The sequence below is a fragment of the Passer montanus genome, unplaced genomic scaffold (genome assembly GCF_014805655.1).
Source record: "Passer montanus isolate IOZ18808 unplaced genomic scaffold, ASM1480565v1 scaffold69, whole genome shotgun sequence".
In the NCBI taxonomy this organism is placed as follows: domain Eukaryota; kingdom Metazoa; phylum Chordata; class Aves; order Passeriformes; family Passeridae; genus Passer; species Passer montanus.
The window spans coordinates 5,694,253-5,713,280 of NW_024372036.1; the positions used below are offsets into that span (position 1 = coordinate 5,694,253).

The window sequence follows — 19,028 nt, forward strand, 5'->3', positions numbered from 1 at the left end:
CACAGGGTTTGTGTTCCCAGCCCCTCTCCAGCCTTGTTGTCCCCTCTGGACATGCTCAGTGTCCCAAGGTCCTTCCCAAACTGAGGGCCCAGAGCTGGACACAGCACTCCAGGTGTGGCCTCACCAGTGCCGAGTACAGGGGCAGGATGACCTCCCTGCTCCTGCTGGCCACACCATTCCTGATCCAGGCCAGGAGCCCTTGGCCTTCTTGGCCACCTGGGCACACTGCTGGCTCGTGTTCAGCTGCTGTCACCAGCACCCCCAGGTCCCTTTGTGCCTGGGCACTGTCCAGCCCCACCATCCCCAGCCTGTACCACTGCAGGGGGTTACTGTGGGCAAAACGCAGGACTCAGGACTTGGACTTACTGAACTTCACCCTATTGGACTCTGCCCATCCATCCAACCATTCCAAGTGCCATTTGCAGAGCCCTCCTATCCTCCAACAGACGGACAAGCGCTCCCAGCTTAGTGTCGCCTGCAGATTCACTGATGAAAGACTCAATACCCCCATCCACGTCATCAATAAAAATATTGAGCAGAACTGGGGCACAGACCACTGGGATGGCATTAAGCCTCAGCAGAGCTTGTTCTGGTGTGTCTTGCTCTGGCTGTGCCCTCCAGATGTTGGTACTGGAGGAAACCAAGGTTCCCTCTGAATCTTTTTACTTCTCTGCTCTACAATAGGAAGCTACAGGTAGGAAATGGGATATAAAGAAATGCATTTGTGGAAAACACAGATTTTTATGTTCTTTATTTCTGGTCTGGGATCATGGGTTATTGTATTCTTGAACAAATGATAGCTCAGATGACACAAACACAGGTTTCAGCTCACCTAACAAGTATGTTTCTAGTTCTTCTCTTTCCCTCAGCATTTCTGCATTGTGATGCCTTTTTTTTTGTACAATGACCATTTTCATGTAAGCCAAAAATAATGTTTGGATGTGTTTAGGATAAACCTATTCTGCATTCTGTTTCAAGGAGAGAAGGAGAGCACATTTGCCTATGCCAAGGCAAGTCCAAGCAGCCTGCTAATTCAGGAGCTGGGGTAACGAAATCCTGTCCTGAGGAGCCCAGAGCTGGACACAGCACTCCAGGTGATCCTCACAGGGCTCAGCAGAGGGGCAGCATCACCTTCCTCAACGTGCTGGCAGTGCTCTTCCTAATGGACCCAAATCCTTCAGCCGAAACCCTTTTGGGATGCAGTTTCAGAGGGAAGCACTGCTGTTTGCACAGTCTGTGCTCTCCCCTCATCTGCAGGATGGCTCCTATGCACAGAACAGCCAACATCCTGCTCCTTGCTGAGGTCTGCACCCTTACACTGCCTCTCCACGGGCAGCCAGGGCAGGACCAGGATGTCATCTCCTTCCCCAGCACCAGAGGAGGCAGGAGCCTCCAAGACAGGGGCTGCATTCCCAGGAGATCCCCAGGGCCTCTGTTGCAGGGTCTGACTCTGAGGCAGGGGATAATTTTGTCTTGGGTAGCTTGCAGCAGGCTCAGAGCAAGCTCAGCCCCAGTACAAAAGTTTTATCATCTTCAGACTGCTCACTCCAGGAATGAGCATTTCTAAAAGTCTTGAGTTGAAAAGTTGTCTGATCTCCCAGCAAATCTAAGAAAATCAATCCCACCTCAGAAACAAGTTTACTAAAATGTTATGATGCTTTTATTATTGACATTAAACCACAGCCAGATTTTACTGGGAGGTGCTCAGTGGTGACAAGGCTTTTTCTGTCCTTGCATTATTTAAAGGTTAAAAGTAGAAGGGTATATCACTTAAGATATAGGACAATGTATGTAAAGATAATGATCCTTCAAATAGAGAACCCTGAAAAGGGCTGCGTGGGTGTAGCCTAAGGAATGACATAAACATCAACCAATTATTTTTACATTTTCTCTTCCTTGGTGTAAGCCTCAGCAGCTGGGTCCCATATGAATATGTCATGACAGATGACAGTGAGATGAGCAGATGAACCCCAAGGCAACCCGCTATCCTGTCAAGGAGAGGGCAGAGCTGGGTCCCCTCAATATGCATGGGCTGTGTCACTGACAGCAATTTACTGTTGTGGTCAGCCGCCTGGAGTCTGTATTCTTCCCCAAGAAGCAGGTTTTGAAATATTTTTAGGCATGAATACCATTAAAGTTTGTCTTCAGTAAGAATCACTGACAAATGAGAGCCCAGTCTTCCACAACCTGGTGAAATTTTGCTCTTTTTTATCTGGCATTTAAAACCGTGCTTAACTAAGCCCTGCCAGCTGCCTTACCTGCCTTACCTAGCAACATTAAGCTGAAAAGATAGGAAAAGAGGTTTCTGGGATGATTTGTAACAAATGTTTACATTTTATAATAGGCTTGCACCTGTGTTTTTTTCTTGCTGTGTCCATGTGGTTCAAGACACTGAAAGTGGAGGCAAATATACAGTTTCCTCTTTTAAGGGTGAGGTTTCCAGCATCAGAAGGAGAGGCCAATCCATTGCCTTCATTAGGAGCTGTATAAACAAAGCAGCCACCCTGTGATGCTGACAACACACAGCCTGTTGCTCAAAAGGTTGGATCAGTTCCTCTCCTGGCTTGCACCACAAAAAAAAAGCACAGTGACTATCACAGACTGTGTTTGACAGTGCAAAGCAAGGGCTGAGTCTTGCTTCTGGTGCTTCTGTAATGTGAGGAATTCAAGAGCCTCATTTAAATATTAAATCTTTCCTTTTCCACACCCCATTTTCAGTCGCTTTCTCAATTTCAAATACCTTCTCTGCTCTTAAGCAGTGACCAAAAGCTTTCCATGGTATTTTGAAGGGATGTCAGTGATTTCTTATGGCAGGGATTCATGTTAGGGGAAGCTGGTTTGCATACCACTGAAATAAACTGTGCTCAATCGAGTCAAAGGGGGATGTTAGTGCTAAGGTCACAGTCAAAGCCAGTCTGGAATTTGCAGCCAAAAGAGGAATCAAATCCCTCTGTATCAAACTTCCCTGGCTGAGTTTAATCTCCAGATTTTAGAGACTAGATCTTGCATAAGGCACAGAGGGTTTAACACTATTTTCTGGCATATCAACTAATTTCTAAATTATGTTCATTTTCTTTCTCATTTACTTCTAAATAACTGAAAATACCAGATTTTACAGATGGAAGATCTGATGGCACCTCAATGTTTCTGTTGTTTTGTACCTGGGGAATTTCAGGCACCACAAATCATTCCTCCTGCCTTGGCTGGCAGGTCCGAATCACGCTGAGTTTAGCCAAAGGGAATGGTTGGGTTTGCCAGTAAAGTGAGTTTAAAAGCCTTCCACCTCTTGCATTGCTCACCTGATAACACAAACTACAGAGGTGGATTTTCAAGGTAGCAGGGGAGTGGGATGTGTGGGATCCACGTGCTGTGCACATGACCTGATGAGCACTGGGTGTAAGTGCTTAAACCCCACTGAGCCCCAAGGGCTCCAGTGCCTCTGCAGCAGAGGAGGAATGGACTAAGCCTGGCTCTGGGCCCTGAGCTTCTGCACCACATCAGCAGCACTTGCAGCTGTCCTTGCCCACGTCACCTCCTGCTCTCCTGCTCTCAGCCCACGCCAAAGGAGCTGCACCTTTGTGCTGGTGTGTGCCAGCCCTGACTGCCCCAGGGCTGAGGCAAGAGCAAGGGGCTTCCTCTGAGGGCTGACCCCATGGGGTTATGGACTGCTGGGCTTTTACTCCTTCAGGAACCCAGCCCTGGTCCTGCTCCTCAGTCTATCCCTGGAATATTGTTTATCTGCACCACAGGAATCCCAGCTGGCAGGGCCGAGGGTGCAGGCAGCTGCAGGAATGGGATTGTGTGGGGCAGCATGGAAGGGAAGGGGAGGGAGAGCTTACATGGAAGCTGCTCAGGGTAGAGGGGCTGCCCAGGCTTTGTCAGCTCGCAGTTCCTCTGTTTCTCCCTGCTTGGGTCCAGATTGACTGCAGAGCCAGTTTTCTCACCTCTCCCTCCCCCTTGGAGCTTGTCAGTCCTGCAAATCAACAGAGAACATTACAGACAAGCCCCCACCTACACTTCAATATCTTTACCACCTCTTCTCATGCTGCCCTCCTTACTGTCCCACACATATCCCCTGTCTTTCTCTTCTCCCTCACTGCCTTTATTTTTTTTCTCTGTGCCAGTAACATATCAACTCTCCAGTGGTTCTGTACAAATGAGCAGTGAAAGAGATGAGCAAAGAGAAAAGAGTCTGGGCTCTAGCAAAATATAGAAATAATCCAGGACATTGTCTGGAAAAGGAGAGAGAGAAGGGGAGTCCAGTAAAGAGGTCAGACAGAAAGCAAGGTGGTATGTGAAGACTTAGGGCTTTGCAAGGCTCTAGAGGAGGAACAGAGATGAAAATACATGAGCTACCCATGCCATCTGTCAATGTTTGCACAGAAATCCCACCAAACCAAAAATATTATTTAAAATCCATTAAAGTTGCTCGTGGCACATCCCACCAACAAAAACATTAGAAAGCCATGAGGTCCCTAGCCAAGGCTTCACTTGGGGTTTGAAGCCCTCGACCGCAGTTTCACGTTCAGCATGTCACCCCACCGACTTCTAGAACCCACAGGCTTCCTCCCTCCTCCCTTCCCACTTGAAACCTTCAACCTGAACCCTGCACACAAACCTCTCCTGCCAAGAAAACAAAATTCAGCATCGTAGTTCCTCAGTGCACCACCTAACTCACACCAGCACAGGGAGCAGGGGAGGACTTCTCCAAACCATCAACCCCCCTGCAACAGAATCCCACTCACGAACAAACAAAAAACTTTTGTGCCATCTCACATAGCTCCCTCCCACCAGCTGCTGGGACCAGACACCCTGGATTCCTGCTGCTTCTCAGGACACCACGGATCCACACAGTTTCTCCTCCTGCAAAGCACACTGCACAGTTTGGGTTTATGGTTGTGGGGACGGAGGGAGGAGGTGTGTGGGTTGTGGGTGGTGGATGTGGCTGACGTGACGTGGAGAAGGTGAAATCCTGCTCTCAGATAGCTGAGGGCTACACTGGCAATTTCATTGATTTCTATGGCTTTGGAAGTGCCTGGTGTAGGTAAGACACTTTTTTTTTCTCTTTTCAGTAAATTCTGAGAGAGGATGACAGTGGTGGTAAGGAGTAATCACTAAAACATAACAACATAATAAGTTGTCTTTCTTCCAAAATTGTTGTTTTGTTGACACGTTATGATCACAACTGTTGGCTTCGTTCTCCCACTGTGAATGAGAGTGCCCTTCTGTGTTGGCCAGGACGTGGCCCTATCATCTCATGAAGATCTGGGCTGCTGCAGCATTGGGTAGGAGGAGCAGATGGCCTGAGAGTGCAGTCATTGGTTAAAAAACAGAACTCAAGTGCATTTAGCAAATGTAGTAAAGTAAATTACTCTAAAATGAATAATCTCACGGTGCAGAAACAGTAGAAAATATCTTGAAGTGCACCCTCTGCTCACAGTTTTCACAGTCTTCCAACATTACTGCATGTGCATGTTTTAGCATTTTTATCCATTCTTGGCTGACCAGAATGAAGCTGGAATTTTTCTAAATAGCTGCTGATTGCAAAAGCACCCACTTTTCTACACAAGCTGTAGCTGAGTGCCCAGAAATGAAGGCCTTTATAATCAGTGGCTTTTTCTGAAAGTGTCTCCCATGAGGTACCTACCCAGTGCTCTGGGCTTTGTCTTCAGAGCTCCTACAACACAGGGAGGGAGCAGGAGCACCATTTTTCTCCTGGTGTCTGTGTCTGCAATGAGTGTTGTAGTTTGTGTTAAACCAGTGGTGCAGGAGCACCATTTTTCTCCTGGTGTCTGTGTCTGCAATGAGTGTTGTAGCTGGTTTTAAACTAAACAAGGGTATCTCTTTGCTCATCAGTGCTTGGCTTTTTCTGCCAGGGATTCCCCAAAAGATACCAGTTGTAATTATACTGGGTCCCCAGTTCAACTTACCTCATTTAACAGAAACCGTAAGTTTAAAAAAACTTTTAATATAATCATGGACCTGAACTTATAGAGCACAGATTAGAAATTACCCTGCATGAGAGCTGATTTGATGGCCCCTGGGAGCCAAGGTAAACCTTTCCAGCGATCCAGCAACTGGGACAGATTTCTGGGAGACTTTGGATCGAGCCAAAAAATTCTACATCTGCTCAATGCTACTCACAGGTGCCAAATATTGTGCTGGTATTACAGGGGCTGGATCATTATGCACAGCACAGGAAGGGTCCACTGTTTTGAAGTTAGTGTTTTACCAGATGGCAACAGAGAAGGAGAACACAGAAGAGCATTTGCACCAAGTGACTGGTGTGGTTGTTGGCGCAGAGACCACTGACTGATTAAAATAAAATAAAATAAATTAGAATAAATTAGAATAGAATAGAATAAAAATAATAACTTATAGAATAGAATTTAATGGAATAGAATAGAATAGAAAAAATAAAATAAAATAAAATAAAATAAAATAAAATAAAATAAAATAAAATAAAATAAAATAAAATAAAATAAAATAAAATAAAATAAAATAAAATAAAATAAAATAAAATAAATTAGAATAAATTAGAATAGAATAGAATAGAATAAAAAATAACAAATTATAGAATAGAATAGAAAAAATAAAATAAAATAAAATAAAATAAAATAAAATAAAATAAAATAAAATAAAATAAAATAAAATAAAATAAAATAAAATAAAATAAAATAAAATAAAATAAAATAAAATAAAATAAAATAAAATAAAATAAAATAAAATAAAATAAAATAAAATAAAATAAAATAAAATAAAATAAAATAAAATAAAATAAAATAAAATAAAATAAAATAAAATAAAATAAAATAAAATAAAATAAAATAAAATAAAATAAAATACAGTATAGCATAAAGCCACGTTACTCAAATTAATGAAATCCCTCGCGTGTTGAGAGGGTTTCCCATCCAGCAGGAAATCATTTCTCCAACAGGAGGAGCTCTTTGCTTTGGTGAGACGATGTCAAAGGAGTGGCCACAGTTTTACTCCAAACCCCCTCCTCCTCCTTCCCCTCCCGCCCCCGTTCTATACGAGAGCGGCAGCTTAATTGATTTGATAACAAAATAAACAGCAGCCGAGGGCTGCCCGCGGGAGGCGGCGGAGGAAGGTGATGGATGCGCGCCGCGCGGCTTTCCCGGGCCGTGCAGCGGGACCAGCCGTGCCTGCGCTCCGCGGGGCTCGCAGCGCTCCCGGCGGCCGCGGCAGCGAGGCTTTCCCCGCCGCTATCCCCCCGAAAGGGGATGCAAAGGGGATGGCAGCATCAAATCCTGCCCTGGGGGCTTCTGAGCGGAGCAAAGGGTCAGCGCCTGGGCTTTCTCCCGGCGCCAGCGCGGGTGATGTTTTATTGTGCTTGGATCCCTTCGAGGGGGGAAGCGACCCTCGCATCTGATTAGTCTGGGGGTGGATGCCCGACCTGGCTTTGTAGGGTAACTCTCGCCTCCAGGGCGGACGCTGCCGGCGCCTAAAACGCCCCAAAGTCACGGCGGGGAGCAGCCGCCTCCTGCCTGCTCGCTGATCCATCCCTCTAACCGTCTAACCCGAGCAGTGCAGGGGATCGCCGCCGGCCTGGCATCTCCCACCCGTACAAAAAAAAACCCCCGCAGCCGCCCCAAGCTGGCTTTGCAGAGCGAATTAATCTGCTTTCCGTAAAGGCACTTCGCTATAATTCTGGGAACCAGCGGGCCGAGAGCCCGCCTAAAGGTTGCCACGGAGGGAAACCGCCGTGGGGGCTGAGCTTGCCCGCAGGGCATGTTTGTGACGGGGAAAAGTGGCTCCCGAGCAGCCGCAGCAGCAGGAGGAAAGTGCCGAAATAGCAGCGCTGAGGGCGCTCAGCCACAGCCGTGCCCTCCCGAGGGGACCGCCCGCGACCCCCGGCTCCCGCGGGCTGCGCTGGGAATGTCCCCGCACTGACCCTCGGCTCCCCGTCCCTGCGGCAGCACAGTCGCTGCTCCTGCCCCTGCACAGCCTGCGGTGTCCCTTGGGCTGCGGGATCGCCGCAGCTGCCCCCGCGTGTGCGGGCGGCGGGGCGCGGGGGGCAGCGGGCACGGGCTCCGTCTGCTCCCTCCTTCTGCGATCAGCGCAGCCTCGAGCAGCACCAGCCTGGAGTTTCCAGCGCCTCGTCCGCAGTTTCAGCTTGTTTTCCTTCCTAATTATTTTTTTAAAGACTCGATGACTTCTCTGTGTGGGTTGTGCCTTTTTTTTTTTTTTTTTTCTCTCTGGGTGATTTTTTTCTGGTTGCTGGGGTTTTTTCCCTCTGGTTTTGTCTGCTCTGCGCTGCAATGGGGATTTTTTAGCTGTAGAACCCAAAACCGGGAACCGTGACTAATTTAGGGGTGTATTTCTTCGGTGCATTCATTTTAAGACAGTAAAACTTCAAAGATGGAGTGGAGGGGCTATGACAGGGAGAGGGAGGCGGGGGGAAGGCGGTGCTGCGGCTCTGGTGGAGTTTCGGACACCGACGGTCGGTGCGCGGGGCTGGGGGCGCGGGGGGTGGGCAGCAGCGGGGACGAGCAGATTGCCGTATGATTTAGAGCGATGATGAGGTTTATCATTCGAACGCTGATGGATTCAGGGAACATGAGAGCCACAATTGACATTCCTAAAAACAATTAAATCGGTGGGGAGTACTGCAGGAAAATCGATACGGCCCAAGGTAATAGGGTTTGACTATAAACAGATTCCTCCCGTAGTAATAAACCACGAAGTGAGTGCGAAGTACCGCGATTCCCTGTCTGAAAGGAGCTCTTCTCCCTTCAAAACACATCCCCCCTCGCCCTCGGCAATGCTCCCCGGCCCCCGCCGAGCGCCCCGGTGAGCCGGGGCGACGGTACCAAACACCTTTGTGAAATTCTCCAGCAGCAAACGCTCATAACCCCGAGGGGAGGTCGGGGGAGGTATTTAAATAGCTTCCCGAATAAGTAGCGAGCGCCTTTGGTCTTGGACGAAAATAAACTGGGAGTTAAGCTTTAAATATCCAGGCTTGATTTAAGAGCACGATGCACTTGGCTGAGCGCGCCCTGGGGGTGGCCCCCCGGGAGGAGGCCAAGGAAAGGAAGGGGAAAGGGAACTGTGAGGGAAGGGAAGGAAAAGAGGAAGAATGGGGAATGGAAGGGAAAGGAGGCCTCGGGGCCCCGCTCGGGCTGTGCCGCCCCCGCTGCTCGCCGCTGAGCGCGGAGCCGACGTTTCCTGCGTCCCCTCGGTCGGGTTTAGGGGGGCGTGGGGGACCTCGCCGGCGCCACGGCCCCGCACCGCGCGGAGGTTTCCAACAGAGGGCGAGGGAAGCTCGGCTGCGCTCCGAGTCCGCGCGGGGACCGGGATCGACACGGGGCCCCAGGGGACAGCTCGGCCCCCGGGACCCCCCCAGGCCACCGGCGGCTCCCACTGGAGAGAGGCTGCGGGGAAGAAAAGGGGAAAGCGGTGCCAGGCGAACCCCGGGGGCGTTTGCGGAGCTGGCTTTCATTTCGGCTTTGGCCGGCGAGCGGAGCGGCCGCCGAGCCCCGCCGTGCCCGCGGCTTGGCACGGGCGGGCAGCGCCGGTGCCAGCGCCGCCCTCCGCGGGCACAGAGCGGTCCGCAGAGCAGCGGCCGCACGCCGGGAGCCCCCGGCCCCGGGAGGGAGCCGGGCCGAGGCCAAGCCCCGCAGGGGACGCCTGGCAGCGGGCGGGGCCGCGGGCGGGGGCGGAAAGCGCCCGCTTCCCGCGGGAGCGCCGGCTGCGAGGGAAACAGGATCCCGCCGCCGTGCGCTGCACGGGAGCCTGTTCCTGGCAGCCGCCGGCTTCCCGGTGCCTCCAAGGAAGAGGATACAAGTTGAATATTGTTTGTGCGGCCGGGACAAAATATCCAGGGCTGACGGGGATGGGGGGAGGGGGGAGGGATTGTGTTCGTCCGCCCATGATGAATAATCCGGGCCGGCCTCCCGGCTGTGGCGGCCAAATCGCTCTCGGATCTGCCAAGAGATCAGCCGCTACCTCTGCCCGCGCCTCGGGCGCCGTTGGCCTTTCCCCGGCTGGCTCTGGCAGCGCGCACATCGCAGCCGCCGAGCGCACGGCGCTGCCGCCGCCGGGGCCACCCGGGGCCGGGCCGCGGCCGCGGCATCAGCCCGGGACGGAGAACGGGGGGCGGGCGTGGAAAGCGCGGCAGCGCAGTCTGGGGAGGAGGGGGGGTTTCCCCGGCCCGGGGATGCCCGGCAGCAGGTGGAGGCTGCGCCCTGCCCCGCGCGGCCCGGGGCGGGGGCGCCGCGGGGAGCGGAGCCCGGGGCTGCGCCGTGCGGGACCTGCTGACCCTTCCTCCCCCCGCCCGCCCCGCCGTCTGGTGGGAACAAACACAAGCTGTTCCGGACCGGGGCCGCGCAGCTGGCCCGGCGGTGGCGGCGGAGCGCTGCCAAAGAGGCCGCAGGGAAGCTCCTCGGGTTTCCCGCAAGCGCACACGCGGGACCGCTCCCAGCGGCCGGGAGCGGCGGGGCCCCGCGGGTGTGTGCCCCGGGGGGCAGCCGGGGACGGCGGGCGGCTTCGCGCGTGTGGAAGTCTGAGGCGGAGAGTGGCTGCGAGACGATGTGCGTGGGGAGCGGGAGCGCGTGTGCCTGCGTGGGAAACCCTGCGCTGGTGCGATCGCGTGTGCGGGGCAGCGTGACAGCCCGGGGGGGAGAGCGGGAACGGGAGAGGCCCTCGGCGTATGTCCCAGCGGAGCGATGCAGCGAATGTGCGAGAGCTGCAGTGCCCGTGCGAGAGGGCCAGCGAGTGTGCGTGGGGATAAACGCGCGTGTGACACGGAACGTGAGCGTGACACGGCACGATGGAGAAGCGGCACCGCGTGTGCCACACGGAGCGTGTGCGTGACACGGTGTACGACAGGCGGCGTGCCCGTGTGACTCAGCGTGCCACCGTGTGAGTGCACGCGTGGGCGAGAGCTGCCGAGCCGCTCGGGGGGCGGACGCGCTGCGGGGCCGAGGAAGCCGGGCAGAAATGCTCCTCTGCCGCGCTGGCGCCCTGCCCAAGCCCTGCCCGGGCGGCCCCCGGTGCCGTGAGCCACCGGCGGTCCCATCCCTTCGCCGGCCGGAGCCGCGGGCCCCTCCGCCCCCGCGCAGCGCAGCGCGGCCCGCGCCCGCCGGAGGAGGGAGCTCCCGGGGCAAGAGCCGTGGCTGGGCGGGCAGCGGGCCATGGAGGAGGGACCCCACGCCCCTCCCCTCCCGCTCAGCGCCGAGGGCCCTTCTGCCCGTCCCCACCTTGTTTATGTGCGGCAGGAACTGGGATTTTCCATCTGCCTGCTCCGGCGGTCGTGACCTCCGCGCAGAGCTCGCAGGCACCGGCGCTCGGGAGCGGGCCCGGGCCGCTCATCCTCACACGGGCTCCCGGTGTGAAAAGGGGACGGTGGCAGCGGCGGGGGGAAGGGATGGAACTGGCGGTGGGAGGCCCTGGAGACCTGCCCTTCCCGGGGAGCCCTGCCAGTCCTGTCCTGCCTCTGCACGTCCAACCACTTCGGCACAAGTCTGCGTTTTCCCGCCCCGGCCCGATCCCTCCTGCCAGGGACAACACAGGCCCTTAGAGGGGTTTGGGGGGGGAGGGAATCCCCAGCTTACTCACACCACAGGGAGCAGGCAACCTCGCTGTGGCTGCTGAAGCGCTGACGAGAGCAGGGCCCTCAGCTCGGCGCGGAAATCTGCTCCCGCTCCGAGGATCCCAGAAACACGGGCAGCCGCCTGGGAAAGATGCTGCGCCTGTTCCCACTTGCTGTGGTGCGACTCTCGCCCGGAGGGGCTGGCGGGAGGGTGGGATGGGAACACCGCTCCTGCCTGCTCTGGCACGGAGGGACAGGGAACGCCGAGTAGCCGCGTAGCCCCGGCCGTGCCCGGGTCTGGGATCTGCTGGTCCTCGCCCGCTCCCCGCCGCTGGGCTCGCCCCGGAGGGACGGGGGATGCCGGAGGGCTCCGCATGGAGGCGGCAGGGAAGCAGCGCTGCGAGGGAGCAGTGGCTCTTCTCCTCCTGCGCTATAGAGCAGAGGCTGGCTCTATCTGAGCAGCCAGCAGTGATAAGAGCTGATTTACAGGTAGGGGTGAAACGTGCTCTGAAAATCTCGTGACACTTTCCTCCGGTGGATTCAAATAATATATAAAGACCGTGAGGTGGCGATCTCCTGGGTAGCTCCTAGGATGCGTGGCGTTGTTGTTAACACATGTTTCAATTTTGGATTGAGACTGTCAATTACCCGCTGAGCTGTGAGTCTTAGCCTCAGGCGGGCTGGGAAGAGGGGACGGGTGTGTTTATTAACCTCTCAAGCCTGGCGAAGATGCGCTTCCAGCCTCTCACTCGGCCTTTCTCGCACCTTCCCTCCGACCCTGCAGGTGCCGCCCGGGCTGCCCCGGCCGTACTTTGCCTCCTCCGGCCCTGGGGAGGCTCTCAGTCCTCACACGGGCACGGGCACAGCCCCGCGATGAGCCCCACAGCTGCGGGGGAGGAGGCGGTTCGCCCCTGCCGAGCCTGGTGGCTGTCTTGGCCGAAACGACCCCGGACGGAGTGGGGAAATGCACGGGCATCGTTTCCCCTTGTTTCCCAAACACATTCTCTTGCTCGGTCGGAAAAACAGGCCAGCTCTCCTCCATTGGGTTTAGGGTTTTTTTCCCGGGGCGGAAGAGACCCCCATCTCCCCGGGAGCATAAGCACACAGCTCCGAGAGCCCGCTCCAGAGGCTGAAGCGGAAGGGCTGACAATTAACATTTCCTCTGGTAGCAGAGATCTGCAGGCAGATCGCTCGGGAAGCGCATCGCCCCCTCCCGCGGCGTGCCCTCGCCGCATCGCGCGGTGCCTGCTGAGCGCTGTGCGCTCTTTGCACAGGAGATTTCCTTCTGCGAGAGCCCGCCCGCTGCCCCGCACCCTGCCCCGCACCGCCCCGGGCACGCTCGGCTAGAGCAGCCCGGGGAGCGCCCCAGCACCGCGGTTTGCCCTTTTTGTGCCTCCACCGTTCCCCTGCAACCACCTGAAAACAAGCCGCCCCAACTCAGCGCAGCGCCTCTGCCGCTTGCTTTTCCTTTCCCTTTCCCTCTTCCTCCCCTCCCTGACCTCCCAAACTTGGCCGGTCGGGGCCGAGCCGGGCCCGGCGACCCCCGCACGGCCCGCACGCCTCGCTGTGCTGCGAGCCGCGAGTGCGCCTCTCCGCACCAAGCCTCCGTGACGAGAAAGGCATCGTAGGCAGCCTATAAATAATTTCCATTATGTTCAGCTGACAGCGCGAGGCGATTAATTTTAATAGCTGTATATTTGCCTGTTTCTCCTAATGCTCTGTAATGAGATGAGAAGCCATCCAACCCCAGATGGCTCCAGCCGCCTCGTTATTTATTTATTTTGTGTGTGCGTGTGTGCAAAAGAGGGGCGAAGGGGAGGGGGGGCGGCGGTCCCTGCGGGACCGGCAGCCCCCCCCGGAGCTGCCCCTGTCCCCGCCGCTCCCGGTATCGCCCCCGGGCCGTAGGAGCCATCATGACACTGCACATTCGGCCGCCGGGGCTCTGCCACTCGTGCGCGGGGCCGTGGCAGGCAGGACCGGGGGCCAGCACCGGCTGGGTGTTTCGGGAATATTTATTTATTCTCTCCGGTCGCGGGCGCGCCGGGGGCCGATCGGCGCGGGAGTAAATGCGGCGGATCGATGTCGTTCGGGGTGAGGGGCGGGCGAAGGGGACCACGGATCAAAGCCCATCCTATTAACCTAAATTTCGGCTCTGCGTGGCCTGCGGTCCGGGGGCCGGCGGGAGGGGAGCGCTTTGTGGGAGCCGGGAAAGCGAGCACGCCGCCCGCCGCCGGCAGCAGGCAGCGCCGTGGCGGCGGGGTGTGTGTGTGTGGCGGTGTGACAAAGCCTCGCCGCGCTGAGCAAGCTGTCCCTCAGCCCAGGCGGCGGGCGGGGGAAGGGAGGAGGGCGAAGGGAGGTTTCGACATGCAGGAACGGCGGAGCGAGTCCCAGATTTGGGGACTCCGAAGCGGGGGAGGGGGAGACGGGGGCATTCCCTGGTAGGACGGGGCTGCTTAACCAGGTGGAACAGTACCGAGGCGAGCACCTGTGTCTTTTTCTAAAAGGCGTGTACTGATAATTACGAGAGTTAATTGCATTGCTTTGAAGGTCATTTGAAGTTACGGGGCTGTGTTGGTTTCTTTTTTTTTTTTTTTTTTGGTTTTTTTTTCAGGCTAGCAGACAATGCCCGTGCACTGTTTTAAATGTAAATCAGAGGGTATCCGCATAAACCTGTATTGTAGGATCGAGGCGTAATGGATTCACTCCGGCTGTGCCTGAGCTCGCCACAATACAGCTGAGCAGCCGAGCTGCGAGCGCGCCGGGGTTTCTCTGCGGAAACGCAGTTGCCGAAGAACATGAAAAGCATTAAATCGTGACGGGAAGGGGGCGACGGGAAGGGGGCGGCGGGGGGGATGCATTTACGCTGGGTGGGGGGGAATCTCGGGACCGAAAGATGCGTAGCAGCGGCGCAGCCACCCGTCGCTAGCAGCCAGGAAGTTTCTCACCCCGGAGAGACACGGGGCTGGCGTGTCACGCACCGTGGCACCGCCGGGGAGGGCCCTGGCATCGCTCCTCCCGCGGGCGTGGAGAGGCATCGTCTCCCGTTCCCTGGCATGCCCCACCTGGGGCACGGCCGTTCCCAAAGGCGGCTTGCTCATGCGGAGGGCCGGGGGAGAAGGGCTGGTCCCCCCCGGGCCCGGAGGACCTTGTTCCCGCCGCCCCCTCCCCGGTGTGGGGCACGTTCCGGCCCGGCCCGATCCAGAGGAATGTGGCATAAAGGAGACTGGCCCTTAGCCCATCCCCACTGCCTGTGAGCCTTCATTAATCGCACCGCCCGGGGCCGCGGCGCACCGCCGAGCTGGCCTGCCGTGCGATTAGCCCGGCGCCCCGGGGTACGGCTCTTCCCGGCGGCGCTGACAGCCAGCCCGGCCCCCGCTGCCCCCGCTCCGGCACCTGCGAGCAGCTCCGCCGGAGGCGAGGACGTGCGCAGGGGTCCGCAGAGAGCCTTTCTCCCCTCCCCTCTCCCCGCTAATAACAGCGCACCGCTCGCAAGACGGCCGCGCCGCGCGGAACAAACGCTCTTTGATTTGCACCGCGGGGCTGCGGGAGGGACGCGGGCGCCGTGCCCGCAACTGCGGGGGCGAGGGGGGCACGGAGCGGGCAGGGACCCCGCCGCAGCCCCGAGGGGAGGGCGTGTGCACATCCGCCGGGCCGCCTGTAAGGGAAGACGTTCCCAAGGGAAGACGTTCCCAAGGGACGACGTTCCTCTCCCCGAGTATGTGCCAGAGGGGGGCACGGAGCGGGCAGGGACCCCGCCGCAGCCCCGAGGGGAGGGCGTGTGCACATCCGCGGGGCCGCCTGTAAGGGAAGACGCTCCCAAGGGACGACGTTCCCCTCCCCGAGGATGTGCCGGTGGTTCGGGGCTGCCTCCCGGAGGAGCGGAGGGGCCGCCAGGCGAGCGGCGGCCGCGGAAGGTGCGGTCTGTCCCTGCCCGCGATGCCGGGCCACCCTCATGCAGATCGCGCCGTGTCACCTCCCTGATGGCAACCACCACCCGCCTCTCCAGAAAAGTCGTCAGCCCGGTACCGCCGCTTCCCCCGTTGTCCACGGCAACCGGCGTATCTGATTGAACCTCGTTGTAGGCAGTGACACCCGCGTAATGGATCATCCTGTCAGTGCTTTTTTATCACAGGCATTTATTTTGGTCACGGCTGGTGATAACTTTGGTGTTTATCCCTGGTGTCGTTACGGGCCCTGCCGCGATCTCCCTTCCGCCCTCCCTGCCCGGCGGGCGGGCTGCGCTGCCCTGGGACGGCGGCTCCCCCCGCCCGCCCGGGAGCTGCTGCGAGGGGTGCCCCGATACCCCCCGCTACCGCCCCGGGCTCCCGTGGCCTCGGCTGGGGCCGGATCGATCTGTTTGGTTGGGTTTGGTTTGGTTAAGCGCCCTCCCCCGATCGGCCTGGCCTCTCCGGGGCCGGGTTATCTTGGGTCACGCTGGCGCGGAGCGCCGGGTGCGGTGAGAGGCTCCGGCGGAGCCCTGGTGCAGGAGGGAGCCGGGGGAAGAAAGTGCCGTTCGCAGTTCTCCATCAATCCAGACACTTCAAAAGTAAATAAAGCAGGGCAGGGAAGGGCCTCCAGGGAGGGGAGAGAAGAGGCCTCTGACAGGCGATTGTCCAGGGCGGGGCCAGGGCTATTTCCAGCCGGGAATAACAACACTTGGGCTGCGGTGGCTCCGACCCGCGTGTCCAGGAAAGACCGGATCGGGGTGTTTGTTTTGCTTTTAATTATTATTTTGACGGCGGGCTGACGCAGCGCAGGCAGACAATAACCCCGAGCTGTCCGAGAGGGGCACCGGGGAGCAGCGCCGCCCCAGCCGGGAGGGAACGCGCCCGGCGCGGGGCCAGGCTCGCTGCCTCCCGCGGAGGTCGGGGCCGGAGCCACGGGCCCGGGAGGAGCCCGCGGGGGCTGGGGCGGCCGGCGGGGGGCAGGGGGGCCGGTGGGAAGCAGGAGCGGGGCCCCCGGCGCGCTTGCGGGCGGGGGTGTGGGGGGAGGCCGCCGCTCTTATCTGGGTCACTGGGGTTAGAGGGAGCAGCTGATAGAAACAGAGGAGCTGAGCTCCCGCTGCTGCAGAGATAGAGCCGCGATATGGGCCAGGCAGGCACCGAGCTGGAGGAAGGGCGGGAGGGAGGGAAAGAGGGAGGAGGAGGCGGCGGCTCGTTCCGGCTCCCGAGCCGAGCCCAGGTGCGCTGTGGTTTCCCTGCGCTCAGCGCTGTGCTCGGCGGCCCCCCTTCCCTCGCTCCCCATCCCCCGTCCTCCTCCCCGTCTCCCTCCAACGTTTAACCCTTTCCCACCTCCGCGGGGCTGGAGGCTGAGGCGTGCGCTGGCCCGGCCGCGTCCCCTGCGGTTCCCCACTCCCTCCGTGGCAGAGACTGATCGCGGTGGGGGAGAAGCGGGGGGGCCCGGGGGGTTTGGCCTTGTGCTGCCGAGCACCGCCCTCGGGCAGTTCCCGGGACCCGGCTTTGTACACACACACACACACACACACTCACGCACGCACACAACCCAGCTGCGCTGAGCCGAGCCGAGCCGGGCCAGCCCCCGCCTGCCGCCGCCGCTGCCCGTGCGGCCGATCTCGGTTACAGCCAGCCACCCAGCGGGGCTGGCTGCTGCAGCCGCCGCCTTCCTCCTCCTCCCCGGTCCCCGCCGCCCTTTTCCTTCCTGCTCGGGCTGAGCTGCCCCGGAGCTCCCCCGGCTCGCCGGCGGCGGCCAGTCCCCGCTGCCGGGCCGCTGCCGGCGGGGAGGCGGATGCGGAGCGACCGGGGAGGGGAAGGGCTCTCCGAGCGCCCCCATCTCGCGCCCAGCCCTTTAATCAATTTCACCCTATTAATTATTAATTTTACGCCAGTCAAGCTTGCCCAGGAGGAGCGGGGAGGGGGAGGGGAGGCTGATGTCAGTCGGAGGCGGCGGCGGGGCCGTGTGCCAGGCTCCGCGCTCAGCCCCGGCCCAGCAAGTTTCGGCTCCGCTGGCTCGGGCAGCTCCGTTCGCCGGGAACCGGGGGAGGCGGCGATTCCCATTCCGGTGAATGATGCGGTCCCCCCCTCGCACACACATCCACACACGCTCTCCCTCTCTCTTTTCCGCTCCCTCCCCTTCTCTCCCCGCCCGCCCCCCGTGTAGACACATCCATACAAGGGCCCATTGCATCGTAGCGATGATGGATCGTGCCTAGCGGGGGTGATTTGGTGTTGATCGCATATTATCACGGGCAGGTTGGACTGGTTGCTGATGGACGGCTTTCTAGCAAGCCGCTCCTTCCGACGCTCGGGGAAGCAGCTCGATCGAAAAAGCAGCTTGCTTTTAACTCCTTCTCTCACCAGCACGCGTAGGGCAAAGCTTAGCATCTGTCACAACAGCTCTCCGGATAGCACTTTTCCCTCCTCCCGCTCCATTTTCGCCGCCGGCTGCTTCTCCCGGCACCGGACGAGCACCGGGCGGCTCGGGGCGGCTGGCGAGGAGGGCTACCCCGGCTCTTCCGCGGGCGAGCCGCCCTGGCCGAGAGAGCTGAACCTGGGGGTCCCCACAGCCACCCGGGGGGAGCCCCCGGCCCGCCGCCCGGGCTCGCTCCCCGCCTGGAGAGAGCTGCTCTGTCTCCCTCTCCTCCTTCTCGCCTGTTTTTTGTGTAAGTTCCTGCAGATACAAAGGCAGTTTCGTAATGCCTCCCGTCTGCGAGGAGCGGGGACCTTGGCTAACCTTTGGAAAAACTGATTGCAAGTGCCTGGTGGCGGCCCGCGCCGGCGGCAGGAGAGGGGCAGCGCTGGGGTGACAAGCCCCGAGGTAGCCATGGATCCCCTGCCACGGGCCTGCTCGCCGCCTGCCTCCTCAGAAACGCTTCGTGCGATCGCTTATTCTCTGGCGAGAGAGGAGGGCGGTGGAGGGGAGGCTTAACCCTTTCGCTTCCCAGCCGCCCGCGCTCTCCGAGCCGCGCCGTGCCGTGCCGTGCCGGTCAGCCCGGGGCTCGGGGCATCTCCGCCAGGACCAGGTCGGGCAATGCCCCGGGATAAATTGCCTCCTCTCCCCGTGATGGTGCAGGACAGGGAGCCACGATTCGTATTTTTATTTGTTTGTTCAGGACAGGGAGCCACGATTCGTATTTTTATTTGTTTATTATTTATTTGAATTTCATTTTTATTTAATTTATTTTTTTTAAACACAGGACTCGAAAGCGATGGTGCAGCGAGCTGCGGGAAGAACAAAGGGGGAGGAGGAGGAGGCCGAACCAGAGCCAGCCAGAGAGGGAGAAAGCGATGGATCAGCCGGTTTGCAGCGTACATCAAGCTATCACATCTGTATATGCTCCGATCGATGAAAAGGATGGATAATATTTGTCAGCTGCAGACCTTTTTCTTCTCACTTCCCAAAGAAAGGACGGGGGTTGGGGAAAGAGAAGTAATAGGGAGTTTCAAGGCCAGAGGCACTTCGTATTTTTATTTGTTTGTTATTTATTTTAATTTCATTTTTATTTAATTTATTTTTA

The 19,028-nt window shown here is 57.9% G+C and overlaps 1 protein-coding gene across 1 annotated transcript; it reads right to left on the reverse strand.

Annotated features, from left to right (window-relative positions):
• Window positions 1-3,878: 3,878 nt before the first annotated feature.
• Window positions 3,879-18,575, reverse strand: LOC120511802 (Wilms tumor protein 1-interacting protein-like). The gene is made up of 2 exons (XM_039729331.1): window positions 16,846-18,575; window positions 3,879-3,973 (listed from the first exon to the last, which is right to left on the reverse strand). Exons 1-2 carry the CDS (start codon window positions 17,342-17,344, stop codon window positions 3,879-3,881), a joined length of 594 nt encoding a protein of 197 aa, XP_039585265.1. The 5' UTR covers window positions 17,345-18,575.
• Between the last annotated feature and the right edge of the window lie 453 nt (window positions 18,576-19,028).